This window comes from Pungitius pungitius, chromosome 15 (genome assembly GCF_949316345.1).
Source record: "Pungitius pungitius chromosome 15, fPunPun2.1, whole genome shotgun sequence".
NCBI lineage: Eukaryota > Metazoa > Chordata > Actinopteri > Perciformes > Gasterosteidae > Pungitius > Pungitius pungitius.
The window spans coordinates 15,042,493-15,055,350 of record NC_084914.1 but is presented as its reverse complement, the minus strand read 5'-3'; the positions used below and the strand labels follow the sequence as shown (position 1 = coordinate 15,055,350).

General features: G+C 47.3%; 1 protein-coding gene across 2 annotated transcripts in view; it reads left to right on the top strand.

Annotated features, from left to right (window-relative positions):
• The window catches only part of LOC119209687 (solute carrier family 12 member 7-like), a 29,435-nt gene extending 17,235 nt beyond the window's left edge, over positions 1–12,200 (top strand). The window contains exons 19-27 of one of the 2 annotated variants that reach the window (XM_037459173.2): positions 863–1,058; positions 1,185–1,354; positions 1,692–1,823; positions 1,947–2,054; positions 2,663–2,758; positions 8,876–9,045; positions 9,496–9,510; positions 9,751–9,884; positions 10,364–12,200. In XM_037459173.2, the coding sequence (XP_037315070.1) occupies positions 863–1,058; positions 1,185–1,354; positions 1,692–1,823; positions 1,947–2,054; positions 2,663–2,758; positions 8,876–9,045; positions 9,496–9,510; positions 9,751–9,884; positions 10,364–10,455 (1,113 nt within the window). In that variant the 3' untranslated portion in view covers positions 10,456–12,200. The remainder of the gene's footprint in view (positions 1–862; positions 1,059–1,184; positions 1,355–1,691; positions 1,824–1,946; positions 2,055–2,662; positions 2,759–8,875; positions 9,046–9,495; positions 9,511–9,750; positions 9,885–10,363) is intronic. The other variant, XM_037459175.2, reaches the window with a different exon arrangement.
• The last annotated feature ends 658 nt before the right edge of the window (positions 12,201–12,858 follow it).

Below are 12,858 nucleotides of genomic sequence, written 5' to 3'. Positions count from 1 at the left end.
CCGTCGACCAACCGAGCTGTCAAGTGCTGCTGCTGATTTCACTACTATCATGAAATTGCACATCGTCAGTGGCAAGAACATCTTTTGGTTCAGGGTGAGCCGAGACAACTGGTTTTTGGTGGCGTAGCGTGAAATACATAGTTCTGTCAGGTTTTGTAGCACATTGCCCAAGTAGGATTACTCTCTTAATAACATCTAAACGCGTAGTCAAACCAGTAGGTTCAAAAACCAGTAGGCACGTAACAACGGAGCTGGAGGATGCCAGATCGCAGATGCAAGGAATCACGTTTCACTTACTTAAACAATCTGGCATCCTCCAGCTCCGTTCGTCAAATATACGCTCGTTCCCGTGCGCGTTCCTCCAAAATACGCTCGTTCCCGTGGGCAGTTACTTAGCTACTTCCGTTTTCGCTTTCGTGTTGTGTTGCGGCGTTCGGTAGTGTTGTGGCATTTGCGATTGTGTTGTGGCTTTTGTATTTTGTGTTGTCGCGTTCGTGTTGTGTTGTGGCATTTGTGGGAGTGTTGTGGCTTTTGTATTTTGTGTTGTCGCGTTCGTGTTGTGTTGTGGCATTTGTGGGAGTGTTGTGGCTTTTGTATTTTGTGTTGTCGCGTTCGTGTTGTGTTGTGGAATTTGCGGGTGTGTTGTGGCTTTTGTATTTTGTGTTGTCGCGTTCGTGTTGTGTTGTGGCATTTGCGGGTGTGTTGTGGCTTTTGTATTTGTCTGAACCTTCTCGGCCACCGTACAAATCCCCTTCAAGTCAGTCTGAATTTGAACCCTGACAATTAAGTGTACGTTCAGCTTACACTATCATTTCAGCACCTTAAACCACTTTAATGTCCTTTCCTTTCTCCTTTTCTTCAGAACTTGAAAGCAGCCATGGCTGCAGAGAAGATGAAGGGCTTCTCCCACGTGGTGGTTTCTTCCAACCTGCGAGACGGCTTCTCTCTGCTCATCCAGTCAGCGGGGCTGGGAGGAATGAAGCACAACGCTGTACTGATGGCCTGGCCGGCAGGCGGAGGGCAAGTCCATGACTCCTTGGGCAGGAGGAACTTCATCGGTAAAAAACACGAGACGGCCTTAGAGGAGGTCTGGGATAAAATGAAATCAAAGACTGGAGGGAAAAACACGGGACAACAGTATAGGGAGACAGAACCCTAACATTAAAATCTCTCTCTCTCTGCAGAAACAGTACGAGAGACTACAGCGGCCCAACAGGCTCTCCTGGTTGCCAAGAACATTGACCATTTCCCCAGCAACCAGGACCGTCTGATGGAGGGAACCATCGATGTGTGGTGGATCGTACATGACGGTGGAATGCTTATGCTGCTGCCATTTTTACTCAGTCAACACAAGGTATGTATGATGTCTAAAATGTATTTTGGTTTTATATTATTCAATGAGATTGTATTAACAGACATTTTATTCTTTATAAATAACATTGTTTTCGAAAGGTTAAGCCCCTTTGTGGATTCTAGCCAAATGTAAAAGACGGTCCTCCTCAGCCTTCCTCCTGTTTGATTCAACAGATGCTTTTACAGTAAAAAGGATTTAACATTTCATTAGTGATTCCTTTCATAAGCTTTTCATTTTCACACTCTAAAAGCTTCAGTGTCCTTTGCACTTGAAGACATGCACTTGTGAACCTGACCTGCAAACATGAGAGATTCTGATTTGTCTTTGATCTTGGAAGGTGTGGAGGAAGTGTAAAATGCGAATCTTCACGGTGGCCCATATGGAGGACAACTCAATTCAGATGAAAAAAGACCTCCAGATGTTTCTTTACCAACTACGTCTGGATGCTGTGGTGGAGGTGGTGGAAATGGTGGGGACGATATGATTTTAACTCCATTCATTTTGGTGATGGTGGTGGAGCCAGGTGGTTTTATTACCTATTTCTGCCCTTAATGAGAACATTAGTTTACAAATATGTTCTGTTTCCCTCCAGCATGAAAGCGACATCTCAGCTTTCACCTATGAGAAGACACTGGTGATGGAGCAGAGGTCTCAATTGCTGAAACAGATGCAGCTGTCTCGTACTGAGAGGGAGAGAGAGGTACATGACACTCTCATTTCACAATGTAACAAGTCGCGTAAAACGTTAACGCATTTCACAAACATTAAAAGGATGTGTTCCCAATAACAGCATCAAGATTTCTGAGTTACAAATATGCGTTGTTCAAATAAGTGTAATGGTAGAATTCAACTAAGCCTTTGCTAAGCCCCGCCCCCGCTGCTCCTCTGTCAGAGCTGCCATGGAGCCCATACTGTCACTAACTGCCCACCCTGAAAAATACAATCACATCTTTTAGAAAACAAGAAAATGGATTTCAGATAGAAAAAAACAATTCCAACAGTTCCTATAACATGTGCTGACACTATTTAATGATGTGCTAATGTCGGCTGGCTAGCTTTCTCCATAACAAGTATCTCCGTTACAAAATGCTTAACAACAACAAGCTCTAAATCTACAAAGTCAGTCTGAAGATGAAGAAAATGTCACATTTTATGGGGGAGAGAAGCATACACCGATGCAATTCTATGATTCTATACACTGTAGCTATCCTCAACCAAAATACAAAAATGAAGCATAACTTCCATGTTCTGATGTGCTTGCCCTTTGAACACTCCCCTAAACCCGGCTTTGTGATTGGACCGGCTCAGATTCAGAGCATCACAGATGTATCGCGCGGCTCCGTAAAGAGGAAGAAGCTGCCGGGTTCCCCTTCACTCAACAACCTGTGCTTACCGGAGGATGAGGTAGCCACGGCGACCATACAGGCCGTAGTAGCCACTGGTCCAACCATTTATCATCCTATCCTTTCCTTTCAGTCCATTGCAATGGTTAATTCAAAATTGCATGCACATACTAAAAAAACCTCTCTGAAACTACAGGGTCTGTTTGAATCATTTTTAGTGTTCATTATAAAATGTGTTTGTGCATGCGCTTATGATATGTAGACATCAGTATATATTATACTATATTATAGTATACTATATATATATATGTATATAGTATGTAAAAAATTAAGATTTCAGATTTGCCTAAAATACTTACAGGGTGTCTGTCCTTAAAATGTGAATGAATAAGGCTGAAACTCTTATATTTCATAGCACATAATGTGAACAGTCTGGAATGTCTCATGAAGTAAAGCAGAACAAAGTTAGAGAGGTTTAGTACAGGCCTCACTTCTTTTTAATTTTTATATCTCAACCAATCCTTGGCTGATTTTCAAAAATCCAAAACGTGTAAAGCGGGTGATGACGCTCCACTGGGCATTTGTCTTTCTATAAATCACGTAGATAATGCATTTTTATGTTGAAAACGGCAACGGTGAGGAGTTTTTATGATTGGTAAGCGATTTGTGTGTCTGATGTTGGTTTGACCATAACTAAGGAAAAGTTTGTCTGAGAATAATGTTAAACACATGGTTGGAATCGGGGTAAAATTGGCTCGCTTTTTGCCATTTCAGTTTCTTTGGTCCACAAATGCGTGTGATCAGTTTAGGCAAAATTAGCTTATAACTCGTTTCTCAAGAATTCTTATAACCTTTGTTGAAGTTGTGTTTTGAGGATTTTCAAACAGACTAGTTGGCTTCATAGTCCAGGATCAGATGTTTCTTGTGTTGTGCGGCATTATTAAATTAGTTGATGAGTTCTTTTTTATTATACAGGTTAAATCAGAGAGCGGGAGGGCCGAACCGGCCCTGATGAAATTAAATGCATCCATTAGTAAGCAAGTATCGCTAATTAGCATCAGCATTAGTTTCAGTCATCTCCCGCGGTAGACCCTGCAAGCGTGACGTGATGTCTTTTTTTTTTTATCAATGCCTCGCGATGGACTTGTACTGCCCTCGAGATCGACTGGTCGATCGCAATTAACCTATTGGGGACTCCTGCTCTAGATGTTCAGTGATAGAACCAGAGGTTGCCACTAGAGGGGGACAAATTCCTCACTGAGTGCCTCTAAGAGTGCACCAGACTCCCAGTATGAGAAGTCCTCATGACACTCGATGTAATTAACCCATACCATTACATTAGTTAGTTCCCTCTCAGGGAACTCAAGCTGCGTAAAGACGCTGTCATGAAGCACGTGTGATATCTAACCATTGGCGAGCTGGTACGTCATAGGCAGGGACGCCGGACCAGGGCGCTATAAGGGACCCGAAGGGCAGGACCATTCATCTCTGTGCCTTCATCTAGTGCGTGTGAAGTTTTTCCACTTAGAAATGGCTAAGCGGTATGTGCAGTGTGCCCTCCCTTGCACCCGTTTCATTACGGGCAGAGACTCGCACGCCCTATGCATCCTCTGCTTCGGCGTGGAGCACGCTCAGTTAGCCCTCGAGGGGGCTAGCTGCGGAGACTGCGAGCGCCTGTCATAGCGCTCCCGTCTCTCTCTCGCCGGTGAGTCGCGCTCCCCGCGCCAGATGTCTTCGTGGGGATCGTAGGTGGATCTCGCGGAGGATTCCGGGACGGCTATGGCCTTTTCCCGGCCCTTCACCGCGGGACCCAGGCGCTCGTTTCCGGCGTCGGAGGCACCCGCGGCGGCTTCCTCCACCCCGGACGAGACGCCGCTCTCACGGTCTTCCAGCTCCGAGGAGGTGGACGTGGTGAGCGTGGAGGCAGCGGAGGCTGACGTCGAGGCGCTTCATTCCCCCGCTGCCGCCCAGGAACTGCTGGAGGTTCTTACCTGTGCCGCTGACAGACTTCAGCTGGTAGGTAGCAGCCTACTACAACAGGTAAGCTGCAAGAACGGTTTTTGCCTTCCCGCATAGTTCCTCCGCGCCGGTGCTTGCCATTCTTCCCGGACGTCCACACTGAGGTGTCGGTGTCCTGGGGGAAGCCGGTGTCCGCTCGAGTGTACAACCCGCGTACGGCTTTTTACTCTTCTCTAGCTGAGGCTAGGCGACTTGGCTATGTGAGCATGCCGGCCGCGGAGGGGGCCCTGGCGGGCCATGTTTCCCCCGCGGCCGTGTCGGTGAGGACACCGGTGCTGCCCACCAAGCCTGCGAGGATTACCTCGGCTCTGGTGGGCAAGGCTTATTCGGCGGCTGGGCAGGCGGCCTCCTGCCTGCATACGATGGCGCTCGTCCAGGCGTATCAGGCAGAGGTGCTTGCCGATGTGGCCGAGGGGAAGGAGATAACTCCGGAGGTAGTGCGTGAGCTGCGGCACACGGCTGACCTCGCCTTGAAGGCCACAAAGGAGACGGCGAAGTCCGTCGGGCCGCTCCATGGGAGCCCTGGTGGCCACGGAGCGGCACCTGTGGCTGAGTCACTCCAGCCTCATGGAGAAGGACAAATCCTTCCTCCTAGATGCCCCTCTTTCCTCGGCAACCCTCTTCAGAGGTGCCTTTGGGGCCGTGGCGGACAAGCTCAACGCGGAGAGGCGGCAGGCGGAGGCTCTAGACTCCTCCCCTAGCCGCGTCCGTGGGGCTGCTCGAGGGCAGCCCCGGCCGTCGACAAGCCTGCACCACCTGGCGCAGCAGGAGAGCGTCGCGCTGCGTGCACCCCCCGTCGAGGCTGGGCCGCAGCGCGGCACGCTCAGGCGGAGCCCTCTCGTGGCCGGTCTGGTCTGAGGACAGCCGTCGCGAAGAAGGCTTCGTCTAAAAGACCCTGACGCCTTAGGGGTCAGGGTCCGGAGAGTGATCCCCAGGGTGTTACCACATCCTTCGGTGCTCCCTTTCCCCCGGTACTCTCCGGGAGTCAGTCCGCTGTCCCTGCCGCCGCTTCGCCCCCTCCAAGGAGGACTCGGACGCTACCAGACCAGCGCTTCCCTGCCAGTGCGCTGTTTCAGGGCACTGCGTCTGTGGGCTCAGGACTTCCAGAGACCGGCCACGCAGGGCCGGTGCCCCTGGGAGGTCTTTTTGGAACGCGAGCCCTCCCCCATGTATCTCAATGGGCCCTGCGTACAGTTGACGGAGGCTGCGCCAGCCAGTGCCCGTGGCGACTTTGCGAGGTACTACCCACCCGGGTAGACCTCCAGCAGGCGTGTATATCAGAGCGAGAAGAGACCCTGCTGGGGTTGGAAGCCTCAGTACGAGCCCTTCCCCCAGACAGAGAGTCTGGCTATCACAGCCATTACCTCATTGTTCCACACTACCAGGAGTTCCGGAGGTTCCCTTTTGGGGACAAAGCTTTCCACCACTTGGTTCTTCCACTCGGCCTAGCCCTCTCACCCCAGATGTTTACCAAATGCGCGAATGCTGCCCTGGCGCCAGAGTGTCTCCAGGGCATCCGCATTTTGAGCTTCACAAGCGACGGGTCGATTTTAGCGCCATACGAGCAGCGCATCACCCGTCTGGGGCTGAGACGCAACGCCAGGAAAAGCGTGCTGTCCCCAGTGCAATGGACCACCTTCCTGGGCGTTATTTGGGATTCGACCATGACGCGGGCACATTCGTCTCCCGCTCGAGTAGTTTCGACCCTTCTTGCAGTCAAGCTAGGCCAGCCACCCACTGTTCAGTAGTGGCTCAGGGCCAGGGGGTTCTCCCCAAGGGGAAACCAGCGCCGTCTGATCAAGGTCACTCTGCGTTGCCTGCGGGCCCTGGCCCAGGGGTGAGGCACTCTGTCGAATCAGGGGCCAAGGCCCAGGGACTGGAGACTCCATCTTGGGGTGGTGGAACTCCTTTGGTAACACCTCGGCACGGCCGAGTTGGACCTGTTTACCTCCAGAGAGACGCCTATTCGTCCTGTGTTGTTCCCTGGTTGCGCTGCTCCCAGGCGTTCTAGTATGGTTCACAGACCTTTTGTCGCTCCTCGCAGGTCCTCTGTGGGAGACCCCCATCAGGGTGGATCTGCAGTCTTAGGCATTAAGGTCCATCGTTTACCCTCGCCTCGAGCCATGGAGACTGCCGGCGTAGCCCTCGAGCCAGGTCGTGGTGACCATCCTTCACTCTACAGCCCCCGCCACGAGGAAGGCGTATTCCGGTAGATGGAAGCTCTTTGCCACTTGGTGCCGGCAACTCTGGACCCAGTTAATTGCCTGGTCGGTTCAGTACTGGAGTTCCTGCAGGAGCGCTTTGCCACAGGTTTATCCCCGTCCACCATCAAGGTATATGTGGCGGCCCTGTCGGCATCCCATGCCCCACTAGACGGGCGTTCTCTGGGGAGACACCCATTAGTATCCCGCTTCCTTCGTGGCACTCTGAGGCTGAGGCCAGCACTAGAGTTCCGTCCTGGGACTTGGCCATTGTACTCAAGGGTCTCTCCGGTGCTCCCTTCGAGCCCATGGCGGAGGTTGCAGTGAAGTATGTGGCTCTTAAGACCCTCTTCCTGCTCGCTATTTCTTCCCTCAAAAGAGTTGGAGATATGCAAGCCCTCTCGGTGGCCCCATTGTGCTTGGAATTTTCACCCGGTATGGTGAAGGTGTTCCTACTTCCTTCCCCCGGCTACATTCCTAAGGTCCCGTCCGCTTCGGTCGGGCCTATTGTGCTGCAGGCTTTCTGTCCTCCCCCGTTTCTGACGTCGGACCAGACAAAGCTTAACCTCCTCTGCCCAGTCATAGCCCTAGCCCTTGTACGTTCGCAGGACCGCCCTGTGTAGGCTCTCCGAACAGCTGTTTGTATGCTTCGGGCCCCCCAATACTGGTGGCCCAGTGACTAAGCAGAGGATGAGCAAGTGGGTGGTTGAGGCCATCACACTTGCTTATGAATCGGCCGCACTTTTGGCTGTCCGGGCCCATTCTACTAGGGGTATGGCGGCTTCTAAAGCCCTGAGGTCGGGAAGAGTGTCGCTTCACGACGTTTGCATGGCGGCAGGCTGGTCCTCTCCCCACACGTTCTTGAGGTTTTACCACCTTTACCTTAACGCTACACCTGGAGCACAGGTGCTCTCGTCTGAGTGTGCGTCTTAAACTTCACACCACGGTCACTTGCTCATATGGTGAGTGGGTATAGGGTTCCCACAGCGTTTTTACGCAGCTTGAGTTCCCTGAGAGGGAACGTCTCTTGGTTACGTATGTAACCTTCGTTCCCTGAAAGGAACGAGACGCTGCGTAAACGTTCTGCCAAACTCCCGGCCTGCCCGTGGCACTCGATTCGGCCTTTCAGAGATGAATGGTCCTGCCCTTCGGGTCCCTTATAGCGCCCTGGTCCGGTGTCCCCGCCTATGACGTACCAGCTCGCCATTGGTTAGATTTCACACATGCTTCATGACGCGGTCACGCAGGAGCGTTCCCACAGCGTCTTTACGCAGCGTCTCGTTCCCTTCAGGGAACAAAGGTTACATACGTAACCGAAAGACGTTTCTAACACAGGAAAATGGGGCAAATTGTTTAAAGATTTTAGCGAGGGAGTTGTGGGTTCATCCGCATCCCCATCTTTACATTATGTTACTCATTTGGTTGACATCTTTTCTTGTCTAAGGCAACGGGTATCAAATGTAAAGAAGAAGTTATATGAGCCCTCAAAACATTCAGATCTTTAACAGGAATGAAAAATGAAGGGATTTGGATATAAAATACGGTTTTGCATATAACAAGATATCACAATTGTGTTATATGGGCAGAATTAGTACTTTAAAAATTTGTTTTTATTTCACTTTTTATGAATGAGATTACATTGATAGACAAGTAGCTTAACTGTGTCCACTGTGAAAGAGGTTTTGTTGTTCTAAATTCTTTTCTTGCATGTGCTCTCGTCACAATAAACCGGTCCGGCCTAAAAAATACCTACGTCTACATCTAAATAATATATCACATCTTCTTATGTCATACTTTCACACCATGCATAATTACATACTTGCATTTTGCTGTGTTTGAAATGCTACGATACAAGATGCTACCTGTCAGAAACGTAGAACCATTTGGAGTTAAGCCCTTACTTACTTAAATTGTTCTTGTTTTACTAGAACTTTACTATGTTTTAATGATCTGTTTAGGCCCAGTCAATCCACGACCGGAACACAGCATCTCATTCTACAACTAACGACAGAGATGCAAAAGCCACGGCAGATCGCGTCCACATGACCTGGACCAAGGATAAACTTGTCAACGAGAGGAACAGACACAGGGAGGGTCTGGGAGTTAAAGACATATTCAACATGAGACCGTAAGTAGATGATGATGCCCTGGAAAAAACTCCTAAAAGCAAACTGCCAGATTTTTATTATCGGACCCCCAAAAATGTACCCACAAACATGTTTACGTACATGCCACTCTACACTAGACAATATTTCCCCTGGTTAAAAATGTGTCTTCCACATTTAGAATAATTTTATTAAAGTTGTATATATTTAATATTTGAACGTAGACTGGCCTATTTGAGCGCTTCAACCGCGCTTGAAGGACGAGCAGAGAGGGGAGATTGTTTTTTTCAATGGTGGTTTATAAGTGTGTTCAATGTTTTTGCTATTAAAATGTAGTTTGTCAAGTCATTTTAATGTGTTTGGTGACAGAGGAGAACAAATTATAAGACCTTGCATTTAGACATTCTAAAATGAAATCAAGGAGCAGGCCTTTTTATTGTGTTCTTCTTTTTCTTTTTGCTCCATCCCTCTAGTGAGTGGGAGAATCTGTAAGTCACTTCATCTTTATTATTTTGTTTGCATGCTTAATGTATTAAAGAAAAGTCTGTGCTGGCATGCTTTTGTAAAAGTAGATGTGCATGTCTGCGTGTTGCTGCATGATGACAAATATGAAACTGACTTTGCTTAATGTAGAATGACTGTATGATTATCTTACCCAAACAGCCCTCTAACCCTGCCACGAACAACAGATAACCCATGCTCTCTTTAACGTTTGTGGTCCAACGTAGCAACCAGACCAACGTGAGGAGGATGCACACGGCTGTGAAGCTGAACGAGGTTGTGGTCAAAAAGTCCCGCAAATCGCAGCTGGTCTTGCTCAACATGCCGGGCCCGCCAAAGAACAAGAAAGGAGACGACAACTGTATCCATTTTCTGCTACTTAGCCCTTTGTTCAGTAAACAAGCCATTCAGTCAGGGAAAAGGCAACGTATTAAAGTAATGGGTTAAAGATTTTAGGAAATACAACAAACCACTTTCCAAGAAACCGATATAGAAGATATCAAGCTGGTGCTAGGTCGTTAGCTTAGCTTAGCACAGACTGCACAGCTATCCTGTGTTGTGTTGAAAATGAACACCTACCAACACCATGAGAAGTCACAGACGATATTTATGTATTTATTGAAAAGGATTCCCATAAAGCGGATGCCAATGGCACCACCACGCAATTCTCAAGTAGAGGACGAGCACCCCAAATTTGTTCATGAATACAGTTGTATTGTACAAGTAAATTCCATCAATGACAGGAGCAGAATTTGGGATTTGATGATTGAATAAACCATAAAATGGCAGCATGTGTTGCTGTGACATGTTATATGTCCTTAACCAGCATGTGTCTCACAGATATGGAGTTCCTGGAAGTCCTCATGGACGGCCTGGATCGAGTCCTTTTGGTTCGTGGAGGTGGTCGGGAGGTCATCACCATCTACTCCTAGCACCAAGATGTTTCCATATAATCGATCAAAAAACTGTTGAGCAGTGGGACCCCAGTTGGCATGTTGTTGTTGAAGGGGAAAGGGAAGACTTGGGATGGATCATGGGCAAAGATGTCGGATAGAAGTACAGTACACTGAGAGGACCATGGCCGCTGTGGAGGAGGCTCCTGCGGCACAGGCTGATCTCAATGCATCGTTTGGGGAAACAGAGTCATCTCTGCACACCCACCTCCTGGAGGCCCTTAACTCCGACACAGCAGCACACTGTAAAAGGACCGCTGTGTGGCTGCACTGTGGGGAGGTTCTATGCTCAGCTGAACTGTAAAGTATGAGATCCTTTTTATCTTTCCACTGATTGTTGTAGGCTCATCAGTCCAAACAAAGGTAGCCAATATAGTGCCTTTAATTATCTCAGAGCTGTTTAGGAATCCTTTAATTGATGTAAAAAAAGATTTTACTAGTTTAGTCGCTCTCAATGAACATACAAGCTATGTTTGAAATGGTGAATATATTTTAAAGCATGTTTGTGAGCATGTGACAAGCTTGCATATGCTGAGCAATATGGAACCGATATGGTAATATTTCATTTAATATTAGTATTGCTTTTAATGTAATAGGAAATATGCAACAAGGGGTTTTAACAAGAAAAGACACAAACAAACCAAAAAAATCTAAAACTCCGACCAGCAAACTTTCAAAGAAAGAATTGCGCCGCTGATGATTGATTCGGTGAGTTGCAGTTGTATTGTATAGCAGCTTTCATTGCATCTGTTTGTGATTATCCATTTGCTAGTGAGTATTAATGTCCTACAAACTTGACGCAGGAAGTTTAAACTTGAAAGAGAGGGTGCCGATGAACCTCATTTTAGGTTGCAGAAACTATGCTCTGACCCAACCACAAATGAATGATTCTACCACATTTTTGACAAGATAATTTCCCAAATGTCCACCACTTTTTGTATTTTTGTTCATACAACCTACTTAGAATAAAAGGACATAGCATGTTGCTCGGCAACGCAGTAAGGACTATGTTTTCACCAGATAATATGAGATTCTGTATTCAGTTGTCAGTAACGACATCAACAATCAATCGTGATAGCAGATTATCCACAGATAGGGGTATCTGTGCTTAAAAGGACCATTTGTGTAAGTCAAACAGATTTCCACAACATTACATTCAACAAACGGACATGCAGAAAAAGGACAAAGCAGGAAGTTAGGAGACAAAGCAAATGTAGCATGTCATTTCTCTGATCGCCATCTTGTCATGTTTCATCCTATGGTAAGTTCAGCGACGTTATGTGTCAAAATCAGTCAATATTGTTGGTATTACCCTTTGTAAAAAAAATTGATTTCTGTAAATAAAATCAAAATCAAGGATTCCCTATTGCGACAAACCAGAACGTGAATTGTGTTTTTGTCCAAGTGAATACTTTCTCCTCTCAGCCAGATGGGAGGCGAGCCAGATAGTTGTTGCCTCTTACGTAACTGGAACTCAGTCTCCAAAAATCAATCTCAGCCTAAAACCATCGCTGACTGTCGGCAGACAAAAGAACAAAGGGAACTTGGAGCTGCAGTAAGAAGCTTGGCCTCAGATAAATAGCTTCCTGTTTGAGCAGTTAGCCGGGTCAGCACGCACAACAACAACAACAACAAGCTAGGCCTGAATGCCTGACCACTGTCTGAGTTACAACCCTGCCATGTTCTCTGCTGTATGGAATCCTCACTCTGCAAGGACGTACAGGAAAAACTTTCCAAATGGCTTCTTAATGTGCAAATTTGGTCCAATATTCAAATATTTGCTATTCAAATAAATACTTACTATTCGTTTGTGGTTTTGATTGACATGTCTGCGTATTGATTGACATGGCATTTGGTTTAAACAATAAATGCTCATAGTCATTGAGTGGTCGGTTTTACAAGCTTCCAAAGTGCTAATGTTAATAATCAAGAAGGTTTTCCCATCCAACCAACGACCCGTACTGTGTCCGGCTGGATCTTCTGCCATCGTGTGGTCCCGCTGTGTGCTTGATTGTGGAACAGTTTGTTTTTGACCAAATACCTGCAAAACAATTCATATACCTATTAGCCTCAGCTAAACTTACTGTTTAGTGCTACGCGGTCAATGTTTGCAAACTGACATGCAAAGGTGAGATGCTAAATATAAAAGAAAATTGGTGCTTTTTCCTGTTGTTAAATGTTGATCGTCACGTGCGAGACCATTTTCAACATATCCACATATCAGGTACAGCTCATCTTCTTTCCACAGCTTCCATTGACCTTCAAGTAAAAAGTTGTAAGCTGGTGAAAAAGTATTTTCTTTTCTTCCACATAAATCTGAGAGCTTAATCTGGACAGAGAGCTAAAGAGGGAAAACGCAGGGAATGTAGTCTGTGAGGACAG